This window comes from Tarenaya hassleriana, unplaced genomic scaffold (assembly GCF_000463585.1).
Source record: "Tarenaya hassleriana unplaced genomic scaffold, ASM46358v1 Cleome5, whole genome shotgun sequence".
NCBI lineage: Eukaryota > Viridiplantae > Streptophyta > Magnoliopsida > Brassicales > Cleomaceae > Tarenaya > Tarenaya hassleriana.
In genome coordinates, this window is record NW_010967707.1 from 1,283,154 (window position 1) to 1,302,335 (window position 19,182).

At 36.4% G+C, this 19,182-nt stretch overlaps 5 protein-coding genes and 1 long non-coding RNA gene across 9 annotated transcripts in view; 2 read left to right on the plus strand and 4 right to left on the minus strand.

Annotated features, from left to right (window-relative positions):
• Nucleotides 1-668, minus strand: part of LOC104826144 (cellulose synthase-like protein B3) — a 4,475-nt gene extending 3,807 nt beyond the window's left edge. The window contains exons 1-2 of one of the 2 annotated variants that reach the window (XM_019204178.1): nucleotides 265-644; nucleotides 14-166 (exon numbers count right to left, since the gene is read on the minus strand). In XM_019204178.1, coding sequence (XP_019059723.1) covers nucleotides 14-166; nucleotides 265-524 — 413 coding nt within the window. In that variant the 5' untranslated portion in view covers nucleotides 525-644. Of the gene's footprint in view, nucleotides 1-13; nucleotides 167-264 lie in introns of both variants that reach the window. The other variant, XM_010558694.2, reaches the window with a different exon arrangement.
• Nucleotides 669-6,422: 5,754 nt separating this feature from the next.
• LOC104826146 (mitogen-activated protein kinase kinase kinase 3-like) lies at nucleotides 6,423-8,052 on the plus strand. Its single transcript, XM_010558695.1, has one exon. The coding sequence runs from the start codon at nucleotides 6,546-6,548 to the stop codon at nucleotides 7,608-7,610; it is 1,065 nt and encodes a 354-aa protein (XP_010556997.1). The 5' UTR covers nucleotides 6,423-6,545; the 3' UTR covers nucleotides 7,611-8,052.
• A 363-nt stretch (nucleotides 8,053-8,415) lies between these two features.
• Nucleotides 8,416-9,891, minus strand: LOC104826147. Its single transcript, XR_773696.1, has 2 exons — nucleotides 9,392-9,891; nucleotides 8,416-8,712 (listed from the first exon to the last, which is right to left on the minus strand). It is a non-coding gene; the product is annotated as an uncharacterized LOC104826147 (long non-coding RNA).
• A 1,673-nt stretch (nucleotides 9,892-11,564) lies between these two features.
• On the plus strand, nucleotides 11,565-13,237 carry LOC104826148 (membrane metalloprotease ARASP, chloroplastic-like). Its single transcript, XM_010558696.1, has one exon. It carries the CDS (start codon nucleotides 11,648-11,650, stop codon nucleotides 12,998-13,000), a length of 1,353 nt encoding a protein of 450 aa, XP_010556998.1. The 5' UTR covers nucleotides 11,565-11,647; the 3' UTR covers nucleotides 13,001-13,237.
• A 446-nt stretch (nucleotides 13,238-13,683) lies between these two features.
• LOC104826149 (ent-kaurenoic acid oxidase 1) lies at nucleotides 13,684-18,317 on the minus strand. 2 transcript variants are annotated; one of them, XM_010558697.2, is made up of 9 exons: nucleotides 18,047-18,317; nucleotides 16,216-16,551; nucleotides 15,540-16,017; nucleotides 15,197-15,460; nucleotides 14,999-15,088; nucleotides 14,843-14,921; nucleotides 14,630-14,739; nucleotides 14,419-14,540; nucleotides 13,684-14,001 (listed from the first exon to the last, which is right to left on the minus strand). In XM_010558697.2, exons 2-9 carry the CDS (start codon nucleotides 16,449-16,451, stop codon nucleotides 13,905-13,907), a joined length of 1,476 nt encoding a protein of 491 aa, XP_010556999.1. In that variant the 5' UTR covers nucleotides 16,452-16,551; nucleotides 18,047-18,317; the 3' UTR covers nucleotides 13,684-13,904. The 2 variants fall into 2 exon arrangements, with proteins under 2 accessions (XP_010556999.1, XP_010557000.1); XM_010558698.2 differs by lacking the exon at nucleotides 18,047-18,317 and adding an exon at nucleotides 16,658-16,732.
• A 458-nt stretch (nucleotides 18,318-18,775) lies between these two features.
• Nucleotides 18,776-19,182, minus strand: part of LOC104826150 (probable beta-1,3-galactosyltransferase 2) — a 4,086-nt gene continuing 3,679 nt past the window's right edge. Inside the window, exon 12 of one of the 2 annotated variants that reach the window (XM_010558700.1) lies at nucleotides 18,776-19,182. In XM_010558700.1, the coding sequence (XP_010557002.1) occupies nucleotides 19,156-19,182 (27 nt within the window). In that variant the 3' untranslated portion in view covers nucleotides 18,776-19,155. The other variant, XM_010558699.1, reaches the window with a different exon arrangement.

The window sequence follows — 19,182 nt, forward strand, 5'->3', positions numbered from 1 at the left end:
GAAGGTGGGGGAGGAGCCGCCGTCGTCGGAAACGTAACAGGCGAGTTTTTCCGCCGGATAATTCACCGCCAGCAACGAAAGCACCGTGTTCACTGTTATCACCGGCGGCTCCATCACCGGATCCGCCGTCGTCACGAACATATCCACCGGCGGAAGCTCACAAACCCTTTACCCAAAACAAAATTATAATTCGATGTTCCGAAATTATCGGAGATATAGATAATATATATACGTGTGTGTGTGTACACTCTTCATTACACGAACCTTTCATGGAGTCGGTCGGGGTACGTCTTATAGTCCACAGGGCTCCATTTCACGATGGTAACGAGAGACCATATGAAACAGAAGAAAGATTCGCATAGGAACGCGGCGGTCCAAACGGAATCTTTTTGATTCATGTATAGAATCCGATAAGCCAGGAGGGCGAATAGAAGACCGAGAATCGTTACATCGACCGCTCTGAGAATCAAACTTTTGTGAGAAACTTTCTCGTAGAGAGGGAGGGAAGAGCTTGAATCCGCCATTAATGGAGGACCTTTCTTTAGCTCAGTACTGATCTATAGTCTGTGGCCTTTATTCATATAAGGTATATATATATATATATATATGCAAATATTTGTTTACCAAAAAAGGATATGTGTATATGTTTGTCTGTACGTAATGATTGCTATTGAGTGTGGTGATATGCGTATGCAAACGTGATATTTGATGTTGCAGTTGTGTGGTCGAGAGGTCGTGTTAGTAGGCAGTGGATAATAGAGGCACGTACAATAAAGTCAGTTTTTTAAGTCATAATTCATTTATTTTATTTTATTAATTCAATTAGTTTGAAATTGATTTTGATTCGGGTTTTATATCAAAGTTTTCATTAATTTAATGGAATTTGACCTTTGTTAAGTTTTACTTGGATTTCGGTATGGAAACATTTTCGATTCAAATTGGAAATTTAGAAGATATCAAACCAAGCTAAACTTGGTTTAGTTTACTTCGGTTCAGTCAAAGCCTTAACCGAAAATCGGGTCTATAATTTTAGAAAATAAATGAACAAAATATCAACCTTGGGCCATGGCATATGATACGGCCCTATTACCCAATTGTAAAAATTGGGTCTACGGCCCAATTATATGTACAAGTTTACCATGAAACTTTTTTAAAAAATTCTCTTAAAAATCGATCATGTATATCAGCTTTCTTGCGTTTTGTGTGTGTGTGTGTATATATTTCCGTTCTGTAAAAATATTCAAACATCTCGTAATTATATGGCTCTATAAATTCATTTTTTATACTATTTTACGATTCATATATGACTAATGTTATTAATTATATGGATTCAAATCGATTATTTCAAAATTTTGGATATCCGCTATTAATATTGTGTATTATTTATCTTTTATTTTTTTGAAAAAAATCCCATTGGAAAATATGAGTGTCGTGCATTGTGGACTTAAGAATCGTGCCAAAGAATTCTAATATGGTAAATAATTAATTGGGTGCTAAATTTTAGTATGGTGAGATGTCGATGATAATTAAAGATCTCTCCATGCCTAAGTTCGTTAAATAAACTTGAGAGGTGCTGTATCTAATGTGACGTCAGGCAAATGTCATATGTGTATTCGGTTTCCTTCCGCTCTAATTAAGAATATATATATATATATATATATATAATTATTTATTAAATTCAGTGGGCACGAAATCTATTGTCAAAGCGAATAATCACATTGGCCTGCACCTCAATTTATGCAATCATTTCATATTGTTTTTCTACTTTATACATTTATATTCAGTCTAATGGATATTGTAAATGTTAGATATCGTTAGTTTTATTATTTTTTTACATGATCCAAAAGAGATCTCACTTATATTCAAAATTCAGATTCGAACGAGTTTTTGTATTGGCATGTAATAAAAAAAATGTAAGATTCGAATATTGAAAAAAAATAATAGTATCTAATTTTTTTAGGAAATATAATGTGTAATCATATATATATATATATATAGAGGTCTTAATTCGAGAATTAACATCCCTGAATATGTGTGGTATACGCAAAAACCGATTTTAATCATTCATTGGAAAAAAAAGGGAGCTTAACATAATGAACTGCTAATTAATGCATTTAATAATGGACCTAAAAAATTCAACTCTTCTTCAATAAAAAGTGTATTCCGTAATCACGTTTCTTTACATGAATGTGAAAACGATTGGACACCCGATTGACCTCTTTTCTCTATTTTTCTTATTTTATATAATTTTGTGTAATTCCAATTTATTTTTTTACAATATATTACTTTGAAAGAAATCCGTGTTGTATTGCACGTGTTTCATGCAAGGAGAGATATGTGACAACAATATACATAGATTGCCAAGGACAAAAAATGTTGGATTCCTACTATTAACAAAATGTATATAAATTAATGTTTCTTATATGCGTATTTTCGGTCCAAAAATAATATAAGTTTTACAACAATTTTTATAACGAAAACTAAGATTAAAATATAATACGGCAAAAGCACAACCTCACGTTCCCTCAAGGGAAAAAAAAGATATGAAAACACGGAAAAAAAAACATAAATGATAAGAGAGTCGGTAGTAATAAATTAAAATAAATATTTTATTCTGTTAACAATAACATAAGAGCTGCACAGTTAAATGCGGTGTCGGTCCAACCAACCCCAACGCCATATCCCTAACCTTTATTCGCATTTTCCATTTACCAACAAGAAAAAAAGAGACAGAATAAGATTTCAACAACAATTCAATTTGGTTAAAAGTATATTGAAAAACCAACATAATATCTTGAAACTATTATTCTCACCATTACTTTTGTTATAAATGGCATATCTTTTTGTTTAACATAATTTATAATATATCCATATATATATGAATCTGCTGTAAACTATATATCTGTGCATGTATTTTATCATTTTTTTTTTGTTGCCGACAGCTCTATTTTCATGTATCTCACATTTGATATAATTTCGTAAAAAAACGCATTATAATTATCAGTCGAATTCTCAAAATGAGTTGACATTTTTACTGACGATTTTAATTTGTTTTCAGTTTGAGTTTAAATTTTTAATAACGATTTTATTCTGATTAAATATGATAAGAACCCATAAACCGCACATTAGCAAAACGAAAATAAAAAAACTCGCCGCCGAATTCACACCTGCGACACGTACATAGTGGATCTTGCCATATGGGTGACACACGTGTCCTACACCCATTGGGCAAATACTTTAATGAAAATCGTCAATTAAGAGTTTTCGAATTACATTACTTGTCGTATCAAGTTTTGTGCCTTGTGGTTCCATCGGTTAATCGCCCGAAAGTTGTATAATAAATAAAAATGTTATATATATATATATATATATATATATGTATGTATGTATATGCGTGCATGATGCGAGTATAAGCAAGAATGCCACACGTGAATTGCTTGGGGAAGAAGCTACTTTGATTTCATGCTCTGTAACTTATAAGCCACGCATTAAAAAAATATGTTTCTAAACTAATGTCCCATTAATCTTTGCTTTTAAAACTTCTTTTGTTATTCAGTTAATATATCAAAAACAAATTCATACATTAGAAAACATATACCAATAAAAAAATGAATAGTTTTTAAATTTAAAATGAATGGTTTTGGGTGCGAGTAGTTGAGTTGGGTTCAGGATCACGAGTTCCATTTCAGCTGCTAGGAAGGGAGGAGGATAATTTCTTGATTGGGAAGGTGTTGCTCTTTGGGCCCCTGTCGTCGGGCCCTTAAAGACTACTCCCGGATCTAGGTGGATATAAGTTGAACCGAAAGTTCAAGTAAATCTCTTGGTTAACATAAAAAAAAAAAAATATATATATATATATATAGTTGAGGTTGCATAAGAATTGAAATTTGTATTTGACTAATACAATACCATATTATAATTACTGAAATTGAATCTACATTTATAGAAAACATCTCATTTCAATGCATGTTACCAACACCCACTTAAAAAAAATAGTTTGAATAAATGGACATTTTATTGATTTCATTTTATATCTTAAAATAGAGTCTGCTTATAATTATACTCATATTATACGAAAAAGAATGACCCATTATAAATTTAATTTGCTAATTAATCAATAAAAGATATCACCATTATTATGATTTTGTACGTATAATATTACTTTTGTATTGCGCCGAATAAGAATAAAAATATCATTAATTTGCTTCATAACTACTAAACCCTAACCTTTTTAAATTAGTAGTTCGAGATAATATTAGTTGTAACCTTTTGACACTTTTGGTCTTTGTTTCGGTTCCTTCGTTTCAACTTCTCCGACCCAACACCTTCTTTCAAATTTTTATTTAATTATATCTTTATTTGTGTTATTAGTGTTTGATAATTGTTAATTAATGAATGGAAATTATTGTTTCTGGTCGTGATTATTTTATGATAAAACGAACAATATAGACCAATAAAGTGCTGCCACCTTGGATTTAAACTTAAAATGCCAATAATTAGAGAGAAAAAAAAAACAACTCAATCCAAAATTGTACTTTTATCACTTTTACTGATTATTAATAGAAAAATGCCAAATAAATAATTATATATTTTAATACCCTTAACCGGACTTCGGCAAATTCGGTTTACATTATAATAATGTTGACATTTTTTTTTCTTTATAACACGAATGGTAATGAAACGTAATTTTTCACCAGCTTATATAAACTGTTATTGTTCGTACGTTAATTAATCAACAAAAAAACACTGCTCGTATTCTTCTTTTTAAAAGTAGAACTTTCTTTCTTTTTTCATCATTTTGTTTTTTTTCTTATTTAATGTAATTTTATAATTGAGTAGATTGTTGCTTGAAGTAGGCTTTCTTTATATATAAACATTCTTTACCCTCCACCTTGGTTTTCATGCCACGTGATACATGTATATATATATATATATATATATGTGTGTGTGTGTTTGTAACCTAAACCATATGTCATTTAGGTGTGAATATTTGTAATGCTTATAGATATTTCAATTGGTATAAGCATATGTATGTGTATACTCATGTACGTAGCATGATGACATGTCACATGTGATGGGTGTGTTGTGCGTATTTTAATTTTTTTTAAATGTAAATGCAATTGAAATCGTCTCACCAAATAGTTTCCTTGTTATCTTTAATTACCAACAGAACATAACTTAGGTAAACCCAATTTGTCGCTTGTTCAAACACGTTTTTTCGTCAAACAATTTGTATTTTTTTATTCATAAATATTTTATCTGCGTTGATGCCCAAAAGCATGTGATTAAAGCAGTTATTACTAATTAATGGCGTGCATATATAGTTAATCTTATTTATGGATACAGATTTATGCTATGGGAAAAATATAACTTGTCGTACATTTTGGTTTGTACTAAAAACTAATAAAAACTACATATTTTGGAAAATCTTTTTTCACGCATTTGTTTCCAATCAAATTCATAAGAATGATATATATCGACCTAATCATATATCGACAATGACACGTTTATTTCATAATCCAACCGATGGTGGTTAAAACCACCCCCCAAACTCTAGGCACTTTGGCCACATGAAGATATAAATAACTTAAAATGTTTATAATCTATGTGAAACCGTTGACTTTAATCAAATAGAAAAAAAATATATTATATCTAAATACATATCCACACGTACGTATAATTGGAAATAAATAATGATAAAAAATAATAAATGTCCATGACGAAATGTGACGACATAAGTTCCAAGTGTGTGGATGATCGATCAAATCTACCGAAGTGCCCAACTTTTCCATCTCCACATTTTGATACCAAACTCGCACAAATACAATTGAAAACGGAACACTTGTTTCCTCTTTTACAAAAAAAAAAAAAAAGATTCGGCCACTTGTAAGCTCCTCGTAGCATCCTAAATTTGCTGACACGTGTCTCGAGACATCTACGGAACTCTGGTCGGAAACAGAGTGTTTGACCATACGAAGTGCGACACGTCATCACCTTTTGGAGTACAGGCTATCCAATGAATGACCGTCTACATTCCTAACGAAGTGCCACGTCATCCCACCGAACCAACTTCAGATACGTACTCACTCCCTCTAACCTTACCTTCTAAAATTTGTTGCATCGCTGACCGATAGAAGTTTTTTCACATAATTATTTTTTTTCCGTTGAAAACTCTTTTTCGTACCATTGAGTTTCCACTTATTAAATGCGTACAAATATTGACAAATTACATACATATATATATATATATATATGTATCTGTTGGAAATCTTTATATTGAAATAACACATGATTTTACGAAATATTTTTCTTGAAATATTCGGTTACCAAATTTAAAACGACCCCACGCCACGCGGATAAAATATTCATAAGCTTTTTTTTTCTTTTTCGTTTATAGATAAAATCGATGTTACGTATACACTATCTAATTAGGAAAAAAAATAGCGCCTCTTATATAAATACCTTCCGAACAAGAAGCTAAGTGGAATGTAAGACCAAGACAAAAAAACAATTTTTTCTTCAGAAGTTTCCTTTGTCTTCTCCAAATGGAATGGACGAGGGGAAGAACATTAGGCCGCGGCTCCTCCGCCACCGTCTACGCTGCCACGTGTCACAATTCTGGCGAAATAATCGCCGTGAAATCCGCCGAGCTCTCGCGGTCAGGGTTCTTGCAAAGAGAAGCCAAGATCCTGTCATCTCTGAACTCTCCGTACGTTGTCGGATACAGGGGATGTCATATTACCAAAATGCGCTCCGACTCCGCCGTGTATAACCTCCTCATGGAATACGCTCCGTCCGGCACGGTGGCGGACGTGGCGGCGAAGAACGGCAGCGGGCTCGGCGAAACCATGTTCGCGAAGTACACGCGCCAAATAATTCGGGGATTAGAGTATCTTCACTCCAAAGGCATCGTTCATTGTGACATCAAGGGAAGTAATGTCCTGATCGGAGAAAGCGGCGACGCCATGATCGCGGATTTCGGGTGCGCGAAACGGGTCGACCCGGAACCTGATTCAGCCGAACCGATTCGGGGGACGCCGGCGTTCATGGCGCCGGAGGCGGCGCGTGGGGAGAAACAGGGGAAGGAGAGTGATATATGGGCCGTGGGGTGTACGGTCATAGAGATGGCCACTGGTTCTCCGCCGTGGACTGCGGAAGCCGGCGACCCATTCTCGGTGATTTACCGGGTCGGCTATTCGGGTGAGTCGCCGGAGATACCATGCTTTCTTACGGAACAGGCGAAGGATTTCCTGCGAAGGTGTCTCGAGAGAAAACCAGAAGAGAGATGGACGGCGAGCCAGCTTCTAAACCATCCGTTTGTTTGTAAACCGGATCCAGAACCGGGTCTGATTCCCGGTTCGATTTCGAATTCGCCGACGAGTGTGATGGATCAGTTGTTTTGGAGGTCGGTGGAGGAAGAGGAGGATCTGGGCCATCCAAGTAGGTGGGTTTCTCACGATGAGAGGATCGGACGGTTGCGATGCGTTGGATACGGGGGGCCCACTTGGGATTTGGAGGGTGGGGATTGGGTTACAGTGAGGGAGAGATGCGACGGAACGATGATTGGTGGGTCACACTGTGAGTTCGTGATTAGTGGAAACGTGATGTGAAGTCTCGAAGATACGAAGATTATGATATGATGGGTATTCGGGTGGATTTAGAGAAATTAGATTAGGGATTAGTGGGAATTCTCAATTTTTTTGGGAAATGAATATGAATTCGTTGTATAACCCATGATTTTTTCGATCCAAATTTTCAATTATTTGGTCCCGTCTAATTGTTATTCATCTCTGAAAAGAGTGAACAAGAGGTGGGGTCACATCCACATACAAAATCTAAATTAGATTTACTGTTAAATTGGATTTTGAAATCGTATGATTGGATTTGTTGGGTTTCAAAATCCAAAATAACTTGCTTTAATGCACCTTTCCACTATGATTTTTTAGGTTAATAACAATAATAATACGGAGAGATGGTGATGGTAGGGACAGACATGCAAATAACCTTAAGCTGTATGAAGCAAAAGGGTGGCCAATTACGTTTCCTGAATCATCACGTCTCTCACCTCTCATTCATCCAATATTATATAATAGCTTACGCCCTACGTACTTATTTATTTGCGTCCATCCATTAAACATAACATTTACTTATTGAAACTTTCACTCGAGGTATATGCATGTAATTGGCATATAAACTACTTCAAGTATATCAACGATTACATATATATATTTATCTTGGGAGATTTTTCAAGGATATTTAAGATATAATCTCCGAGCATTTAAATTCGATTCATACATATTGGGTCAGTCCAATATCAGTTCATGATGGACCGCTCTATTCCGTAAGATATGGGCCTTTTCTAATGGATTTCAACATGGCCTGGCCCAACACTCATGCCCGCGTAGGAGAGGAACGTCGCATGAACATAAGTTCATATACATATATATATATATATAAAGAAGGTTACAGCAGTCGTTATAAGCTAATTACATTCGGCATAATAATAGAACCACCAAACGCATTGTATGGTTTTATTCAATAAAAAGAGATGTTTGAAGTTTTGCGAGGGGAACTCTTTTTCCGTAGCCATGAAATAAAAATATCGACTCGAATCGAATATCATATCATTAGCTTATTAGCTTGCTCCCTTTAGTAATAAATATCAATCCATGTTCTTGATTCCTTTGCGTAATCCATATTCATGGTCTTATCCTGAAGTGAAATCATGGAAATGTATTAGACGCATAGATATGGACAAATCTATAGCTTTCGTCACATATATTATCATTACTATTTCCGATAATAAATTTACGTAGATACACCCAAATAGATAAATATCGAATGTTATTTTGCGTTGTATGGTTAAAACTAATTTACAATTCGATAATAACGTAAGGAAAACATAAATCAACTTTTTTTTTAAAAAAAGAAACATGAAAAACCCTAATAAAAATAGGGATAATAATACACGTTTCAAGTAAAATACGCAATCAAGGAACGTACGTAAAGAATGAGCGCGTGGCGCGTGTGTTGTATTTTGCATGGCACGTGTGTGTGTTTGAAGAAGAAAATCCGGACCAGTTTGGTATCGATAGAGCGTATTATGAAATGAAATCGCAAAACCAGACCGGATCCGGTTAAGACCTCCGATTACTTGCTTAATTCTCTCCATCGGCTTGGTTTTTTACCAAAAAAAAATGCCTTAATTCGCGAATCACATACGATATATGCGTATGTGTGTTCTTCAGTCAATATCGGCATGTTATATATACATGTGCTTACACATATATACATCTCACTCCCTCTCTCTCTCTCTCTATATATATATATATATGATGGTTATGCGTGTGTATATCTATATGTATGATAGTGAATGCATAGAGAAACGTACCAGGAATATGAAGAAGCCATCCATCATCTACCAGAGAAGCCATTGGAGAATCTCTCTCTCTCAGCTCAGCGGCTGCAACACCGAAAGCCTTCTTATGATCTGATTTTGTAATAATAATAAATTTAGATTTAAAAATATATTTATTTTTCCTTTAAGAAAAGCTAAAAAGCTAAAAGACGGATATATTTCTTTTATTTTTTAAGGTTCATTGAACCTGGTCGCCTTTTCGTTTCCACCCACAGGAATTCGAGGGGGATGGCGAAGAAGAAACGAAAGTGGGTTTTCGCACATCTATTTACAGATATTTATTATTCAGTTTGATTTAATTTCTATACGAATTTATTACAAAATATTTAATATTCCATCCTTTTCAGTAGGGCTTTGATCATTCTTTGTTTTCTTATTTAAATATCTGGGCATTACGCGAAAATGCTTGATAAATCTTGACGTAGGCATGTGTGTGTCCCATCAATTAAAAAAGTGTAAATTTTGTATAAAATTTAGTAAATGATTGGATTATTTTTAATAAAATTTGTTTGGACTGAAATTTTTATTTTAAAATTATACTAAAGTGTTGTGTTTTAATTATATCAGTCCGTGGATTCCAATAATATTTTCATTATATTATAAATTGCTGTACCTTTTTCATTTGGCTTTTGGTTACTCTTTTTGTTTTTAAAATTAAATTTTGGACAGTACGCTAAAATGCTTATTTAAGTTTTTATATAGTAATACTCGGATATGACTATTTTCATGATGGTCACTTCGTTTTGATTTGATTTTTTTTCAAATATAAAAATTATATTCTTTCAATTTTATATCGATTATTAAATCAATTTGTATTCCATATAAATTTGATTTTTGTTTATATTTTATTTAAAACATTTATTTGAAAACATCATTTTATTAGATTTCTCATTTGTTTTCAAATTTAGTTTTAAAAAAACCATTCATTTAACTTTGAAGTTAATTTGTTTCGATATAACCATATACTATTTTAATTGTATTTGCGTTGATTAACATTCATTTAACTCAAGTAGTTAGAATATTACACAAAAAAAGTCTTAAACTACAAGAATGTTATGTTGTGGTGTATAAATTTCTTACTTTTAGCAAAAAGAAAAATAAAAAATATTTTTTTTTTCAAAAAGGATGACAGGGAGACGCAAAGACATTAGTCATCTATATCTTATGATTCAAACAAGTTGAATTCAGAGTCTAAATGGAAAAAAGCCAACTACATCTTGTTGCGTTCAAACACTTTGAGAACATATATATATATATATGAAGAGAAATTATATTGCAAGGTTGTATTATTTGGACCGTAGACAAATTTGAATTTATTTGCCAGATCGGAATTTGTAACCGGATACTATTTTCAATGGATACACGTTTCAAAAGTTATGATGATTTCTTTTAAATATTCCCACTAAAAGCGGTATAAAATTAAATTTATTGTTTGAAGCTATGCACACGCATAGTATATATACATGCATGTATATATTCTTGAAATCAATTCCATAACTTTCGACTATTTCGCAGTTGCCCATACCGATTAATCAAACAAAATGGATAAAGCTAAAAGTATGAAAAATAATATTAATTTTCGTACATGTCTCTATTTAATCACGTGCGCACCAAACCTCAGAATTTGGTCGGCAACTTGGATATTTGGACTCTCAGACTTTTTAGCCAGTCCCTTGATTTTTCTATTCGGAGTGTTTAATGAATTTCACTCGCAATGATAGTTACATACATATGCCATAGGGATGAACATAAAAAAAATCCAAAACCCATCAGGAATTAGTCAGAAAGCCCAAACATGTGGGCTGAAATAAAAGCCCATTTAATTCTTGTAAGTTGGGCCTTTTATAAAGCCCGTTATTAATACGGTATCATTATCAAGATATTATGGGCCATAATATGAAATTAATGACATTATGTATTGTATATATATATTTTATCAAATTCGTCTCTATTTATTATTTAACGGAACCAAATATTAGTATGAATGATAATTAGCACATTCGAATATATATATATATATATTGGTAATTATATACTTGCTAATAAAATTTCGTGTCGCATGGATAAAATAAGAAAATTTGGAAGGAGACTACGAGACCGGTGGGTTAAATTCCATCCACATATATATGAAAACAAAGTCTTATGGCATCATTATCTCTTTCTCTGGTCTTCAATGGATCCCATATTTCCCCTTCTCCGTACCCAAAATTCTCCTGACCTCCAGAAACCATGCTCATAAACCTCTCCTCTTCTCCAATTTCTCGCCGATTTCCTTATACTCTCTCCTGTTTCGACGACCCCGCCTCATATTTCCGGCGAAGATCCAAAACCCAATTCCCAAAATCTCATCTTTACCCCAAACTCCCCGCTTTGTCGGACCAGAGCTTCTACGGCATCAAGAACAGGTTTTTGTTTGGAAACAAGAAGTGCGCAGATGGGGAAGGGCTTGATTTCAGGACAAGAGCTCTTGCTGGTGTTGATTTGGGGAGTTTCGAATCTGTTCTAGAGGCTTCTGCTGTTCTTACAGCCATCATCGTCGTCCACGAGACTGGTCATTTCCTTGCAGCTTATCTTCAGGGCATTCGTGTAAGTAAGTTTGCAATTGGGTTTGGTCCAATTTTAGCAAAGTTCAACTCCAACAATGTCGAATACTCCCTTAGGGCGTTTCCCCTAGGTGGGTTTGTTGGGTTCCCTGATAATGATCCAGACAGTGATATCCCAGTTGACGATGAGAATTTGCTTAAGAACAGACCGATTTTGGATAGAGTGATCGTGGTTTCTGCTGGAATTATCGCAAACATCATCTTCGCTTACGCAATAACCTTTGTTCAAGTGGTGTCTGTCGGATTACCAGTTCAAGAGGCTTTTCCCGGTGTTCTTGTCCCTGAAGTTAGGGCCTTTTCAGCTGCTTCCCGTGATGGATTACTTCCTGGAGACGTAATCCTAGCTGTTGATGGCGCAGAATTGCCCAAGACTGGCCCTGATGCTGTTTCTAAGGTTGTTGACATAGTAAAGAGAAACGCAAAGAACATCGTGCTGCTCAAAATCGAGAGAGGGAGTGAAGATTTCGAAATCGGGGTAACCCCGGATAAGAATTTCGATGGAACGGGGAAGATCGGGGTTCAGCTGTCACCGAACGTGAAATTCTCAAAGGTTAGACCGAAGAACCTCTTCGAGGCGTTCACTTTCTCGGGTAGGGAGTTCATCGGGCTGTCATATAACGTTTTGGACAGCCTGAAACAGACCTTTCTCAACTTCTCTCAGACAGCTAGTAAAGTTTCGGGTCCTGTTGCCATCATTGCAGTGGGTGCAGAGGTTGCAAGATCAAACATTGATGGCCTTTACCAGTTTGCTGCATTGCTTAATCTTAACCTTGCAGTGATAAATCTTCTGCCTTTACCAGCTCTGGATGGTGGAACGTTGGCTCTGATCCTCATAGAGGCGGCTCGAGGTGGAAGAAAGCTCCCTATGGAGTTGGAGCAAGGGATCATGTCATCGGGAATCATGCTTGTAATAATACTAGGCGTATTCCTCATCATCAAGGATACACTTAGTCTCGATTTCATCAAAGACATGTTGTAGTCTCTCGGGAAAGAAGGGTGTTTTGATGGAAACTCAAGGGCTCTTTTCTGGAATTACCGGGAGATGGATCGATCTGATTTTCACTTTTTCAGCGGCAGGGAATGGATTTCTTTTGGATACCGTCTTTTCGTCAGTCATTTGCTGTATATCTCTTCTCTATATCATTGCAAAAGACAAAGTTATTGGTAACGATTCTCTGGAATGGATATGGCTTACAAACAGGATTCAGGATCATTCTGGGAGTTGAACATCTAAGCTCTGTAAATGCAGGGCATAAGGCACTATATCGTCGGTAATTTCTCAGTCTATCACATGCAGTTTTTTTTTTTACCGGGAGAATTTCTTGATCTGTTGAATTGGTATCAGTAAATTTCAGAACTTTATCAAATGGTTCTGCAGAGCCCCATGATCTTGAGCTTCAATGGCGTTTATGATAACAAACTTGAATCAGGGGTCTTGTCTTAAGTGAAAAAGACAAAAAAAAAAAGCCTCAATATCAGGAACATCTCTATTGGGGATTAAATTGGATTTTGCTTGAGAGATACCAAGTGCATCAAAGATGACATTTTTGCTTACTCTGCAAGCGTCCAGTGATCCTGAAAATGATATATGATTCATTTTTCTAACATATTTAAGAAGGAACATTGCAAATTTATCTTGCACTATGTAAAAACCAAAACCCAAAATCAAGATCTCACCACTATTATATTCTATTTATTATAAGAAACCATCCTCAAACATCTTATAACCTTGCATTCATATTCAACCAACAGCAAACCAGGGGAGATAAACAGAGAAAACCGCAGTTATTCAGGCAAGAACGAACAAACACCACAACATGGCTGGTTTAGGACTGAGACATGACATTATACTTTTGCTGCTGCTTCTGGTTTCCATGGAGTGATTACCACTTGGTTTTCCTGACGATGGCCAAGCAGTTATCTTTGGGTCGGTTGTGAGGCAAATACATCACTGGACACTTGGGATTACTCCGTTCCACTCTGCATAATAAGAGCCGGCGAGATCTCAGCCATGGATTCTTATCAGTCTTTTCAGACCAAACCAGAACCAAACAGAATCAGACAAGAACCATATGAGGGCAGACATGACAGACAAAACCATACAGATATGTTCCTATTTATCGGTTTGTTTTGGTCTGGTTAGACTATGCTTCTCAAACTTATTCAACACATATATTCCATATTTATCAGAATTTGTGCTTCGAAATTCCTCTCCAACTGGTTCTGGGTTTTGCCCAATGTTTCCATAAACCGTCCTCACAGTTAACAGTATAGTTTCGGTTCTTATCTACTGTCATCAGAAGATCAACCCTTTTTCGTAACTTGAATCTAATAGCGAGATTATCTCATGAAACTAAAGAACTGGAAAGCAAAAAGTGACAGCAGTTGGAGAATTACCGATAATTCAGGAGGAAATGATGAAGGAAAATGGAAACCTCGAGCTTGGCAAGATCATTTCCTGGACACAAATGTCTTCCTCCACCAAAGGGAAGGAAAGCACCAGCCTTTGGTGTGAAGCCCTACAAAAAGAACCAGATAATGTCAATAGCTTCAACTTGTAGAGGATCCCAGTGCCAATACAAAGACATAGAGCAAGAACCCAATGTACATCATCCCATCTGTCAGGATTGAATTTCTTTGGGTTGGGATAAATCTCGGGATCCAGGTGAACGTTCCTAAACCAAGTCAGAACCTTCCAGCCTTTTGGGATGAGATAGCCTGAGCACCAATAAACGAGAAGGAGAAAAAACATGCAAAATCTTTTTTAGATAATTCACCTTGAATTCAAAGGCTAAATGTTTCATAGATGTTCTATACTGACCATTTACATTGACATCAGTCTTTGCCTCACGAAAGACCGTCAGTGAGAATGTTATCACTCGAAGCGTCTCATCAACAACCTGGCCAAGATCATCTTGGTATCAGACAAGAAGTAATATACATTGTTGCAGTAGAGGAATGAGAACAAAATTTTTGCCTGAGAAAGATACTCCATTTCTCGAGTCTCTTTAAGAGTCAAACCCTTTTGGCCAGCAGGCCTCTTTTTCAAGATCCTCTCTTGTTCTTCCTGTGGCAGCATCACATGCAAATGAAGAGATGAATATCACAACATGAAACAGGAAGAAACAAATTACAGGAAAAAAAACAAATAAAAGATTAAGCTTTTCTCCTTCACCTTGGCCTTCTGTAGATACTCAGGGTTTTCCTGAAGGAAAATGGTCGCCCACATGATGGTGTGGCCAGAGGATTCATGACCCGCATTCAGATACATGAGTAGAACATCAATAATTTCTTCATCATCTAAATGCCTTCCATTTTCATCTTCAACATCCATAAGATTATCCAGCATGTCCTTCCTTTTGGATGTGATGTTCTGCATCCTTTTATTTCTGCGTTCATCCACTGCCGACTGGAGTATGGCCACAAGCTTTTTCCTCGCCTATACAAAGAAAATAATTATCATCAATCTCTAAAGGCATACCCAACAGCAAGACAAAAGTTTAAAAAAAAAAAAGCACCTTGAGTCCTTTATGGTAAGCGAAACCGGGAAGATTGATGGCCATTGCCCGAACTCCATAGTTAAGGTCAGTGTATACTCGTTCCATTGCCTCCATAATATGCTCGCTCTCCGAGCTAAGAAAAATATACATTATGATCCTAAACGTAAGCTTGCGCAAATGGGTCAAGAACTCGAACTCTCCCATTTTGGACCACTTCTCGAGAGCGGATATAACGTTTTCTTCGATGTACTCTATGTAGACAGAAAGAGCTTCATGGCCGTTGACAGGGGCAGCGGTCAGACGACGGAGCCGCTTGTGTTCTTCAAAGGATATTCCAATAAAGGACTTCTTGCCAATGAGTTCCATGGTAGATTTTGGCCAACCTGGTCCAAAGGACTCATCATCTGCCAACACTCTTCTGCAAGTGTCCGGTGTCGTCACTAATACACTCGGGTTTCCAAACAAGTGTGTTTTATAGACACCGGTATTTCCATACCTGCATCATTCAAGGCCGCAACACTAGGTCAAATATCGAACTTAAGGCCTTGAAATCAAATCCAGGGTATGACAGATATATTGACATGGAGAAGCCGAGAAAACAATAAGAAGCATTTTCCGAACAAGAATGACAAGAAAATGTAAAATCATCTATTGAGTAAGATTTTGGCAAAGAAGACAGAGTGAGAAAAAATACTTTGTGATGAGGGAGCGGGTGAAGGAATCAGGGTCACTGCCCTTGAAAGCTTTAAGGAATGGCCTCATATTGCCAATGAAAGGCAAACCCAAGTCTCCTGGAGGCAGATAATGCTTCTTCTCCCCAAGCGTGGACTCATAGATCAATGGATTTATTCTCCTCACCACCCATTTTAGAACATAGAAACCCAATATAGCCAAAGGAAACCATAAAGGTGACCAACCCATTTCTCCCATGGCTTCACTTAGTGACTCTACTCTACTACAACTTCACCCCTTTCCACCACAACCTTGAGCTCTCCCCTTCTTATATTGATGGATATATATGTATTCTATTCTGCATGTAGATAAGTACATACACATGTAAAGAATAGCATTTAAAAAAAGTTACCTAATAAGTAGAAAAGCAAAAAGGGTAACAAACATCTGTAACGGTGATATACATTGTAATTAATGAGGACAGATTTGCAAAAAGGAATCCATATCCAAAGCAATGTTCTTGGTGTATCTGTTGCTGCTTAGCAATAGCGTGGAAAATTGAAGCTTATCGGGACTTATAACCAAAAGGCCCCACTATTGTATTTATCTATCTTGTTTGGTAGCACACTCTCCACATGTGGATATGTATTCTCATATGACAAAACTTTCCTTCCATTTTTGCTTCTCTGAATACTTAAAATTCAGCTTTTCCTTCTATACTCTGTTCCAGTCCTATTCTTCTTTAGGAAAAGAAGTATCATGCCATATATATATATTACCAAAATATATTCGTATCAATCCACCGGATATGACTATAATCTCATTTTAGCTTTTACACTCTTTTTGGGGCACATGTTCCTTTTCTTGAGTGGATGTTACCTACCAACATTACATCACCTCATAAAAAATTAATAGCAAAAGCACAGGAGATTTTAATTTGAATACCAATCCCATACTTGGTCTATGTGAGATCACAATATTGAACGGCCAATCCAAACAGCCAAAATTCATGGCTACCACTTCAGAAAGGACCAACAGCCTAACACTACAAGCAAATCTGCTCAAAAGAAATCAAAGGGTCCATGACAATATGCAAAGCAAATGGAAAACACTAGAATTTAGATGTGGACGAGAGCGGGAAAGGTCCAAAATGGAGGTGAACATATCGAAGCATACAGTAACCAACTATAAAACAATAGAAATATCTGATCAATACATACAAAAATCAAATTTTACATTGAAAAGGTCCAATATTGAACAAAAGAACAAGAGCTCCAACGACCAATATAATATTCCTTTGCAGAAGATCACTGTTCCGTCAGATTGGCTAAGTTGAAAACGTAGTTCAAGAGATTTGTCTCAGAAAAACAACTTTTCATTTGTTTTGTCCTGACAAGAGTGAAGATAAAAACAACGTCCACCGTTTTGAATAAGTTATTGTTTCTATGAAACAGGGACTTAGCCGTTCAAGAAAAACAACACAAAAGATTCTAAATGAGTATTTCTATAAACAAAATCCAAAACAAAGATGAGAATCATCGCCATCTCAGCTGATAAAGTAATGATTTTTCTGGTCATTTGATGTTGTCTGAGTGGTTTCCTTAGATTGCTCACTGTACCCACTTACTCAATGTCCTTATATTCAATGGCAAATACACTAAATACACACTAGAACTACACCACTACAGCTGCATTTCAACTGGAATCAATCGAATTCAGAAACACTAACGATCGGGATCTCCAAATCCCTAAATCTGGAAACTTTCGGATTGCGATGAGTCACCAATCGATTCCCAGAACAAAAAGCCGAAATCTTGGGGCAAACCCAAAATAGAAGGGTGGAAGAGACTGACCTCGAAGCCCAATGAGAGACCAGACCATGTTTCTGCAGATGGGCAGAACGGAGACAGTAACCCCGAAAAAACCGGGCTTAATACTCATCGGAGAATCCTTCTCCACCATATCCGTTGGAACTGTCCCCGACTTGTCTGAATTCGGATATGGGAACGAGGAAAAACCCTAATCGGAGTAGCATAGCAGTAAGACCGAACACTGACTAGAACAGAGTGTGTTGACTCGACTGTCAAAAGAGTGTAAGAAAGAACCAATCACTGCCGAGGAAAAGCGTCCCACTGGATCAAAGACTCGCTATTATTAATTACAAATTTAGGAGCCGATTTTCCTTGTTTTTTTTTTAATAAATAACCAAAAGTTTTTTTATTTGACAGTGATGTCGTGATATTATTTGGTTCGGCATATAATATATATATAATTACCATATGTAATTAAGAATGTGACATGGTGGTGCGAGTGTGAGGAGGCTTCCGCAAATTGGTGTGGTGGTGCAGGTGTGTGGTCGACGGTGTTGCACGCGGCAAGGCTTCGCGCGTGTGGACGAAACCGAGGGAGCGAACGGCGTCGTTTGGTAAGGGGCATTTTGGGAATTTCCCATGTTCATCACCCTCCTCTGGGTCTCTTCCGGCGATGAGGTTATTTTCCGTACAATACTGAGCTCCGACTCGCTACGGAACTCGTACATGATGGTGCCTTTCCGTTCTTGTCGGGATTGAGAGTCGATGCGAACCACAACACACGGTTTCTCCTAATTGTATAAAAAAAGATTTTTTTTTTGCCCGTTTTATTGTCAAAGAGACATTTTCTTTCGCTGCAAAGAATATACAGAACAGAGCACAGAGTCTGCCGTTTCCTTGTAAATCCGCGTGTTGCTTCACTTCCAAGGCACCAGAAAAAGAAAAAAGGAATATAACAAAAAAAAAACGAAGCATTGCGTCCACACTGTAGCGGCCGGTTTCCTCAAGACTAAAACGGAAACGCACTTTTCCAGGTCGCAAACGCAATCGCCATGGAGTCCATAACGTATTCCTCCTCGCTGTCCTCCTCCTATGTACTATTCATACAACCCTCCCAATGCCGCAACAAGAAGAAGAGAAGAAACTGTATCTCAAAACGTGGAACGCCAAAGAGCGGT

Bases quoted from the DNA above. Each gene is read 5' to 3' on its own strand.
- LOC104826146 (XM_010558695.1), top strand. From the start codon at position 6,546: ATGGAATGGACGAGGGGAAGAACATTAGGCCGCGGCTCCTCCGCCACC.
- LOC104826149 (XM_010558697.2), bottom strand. From the start codon at position 16,451: ATGGGAGAAATGGGTTGGTCACCTTTATGGTTTCCTTTGGCTATATTG. The intron at 15,461-15,539 runs GTGCTTTTTTTT...TTCTTTGTATAG, and splicing joins CTTACCATAAAGGACTCAAG to GCGAGGAAAAAGCTTGTGGC. The intron at 15,089-15,196 runs GTGAAGGAGAAA...ATGCTGCCACAG, and splicing joins AGTATCTACAGAAGGCCAAG to GAAGAACAAGAGAGGATCTT.
- LOC104826148 (XM_010558696.1), top strand. From the start codon at position 11,648: ATGCTCATAAACCTCTCCTCTTCTCCAATTTCTCGCCGATTTCCTTAT.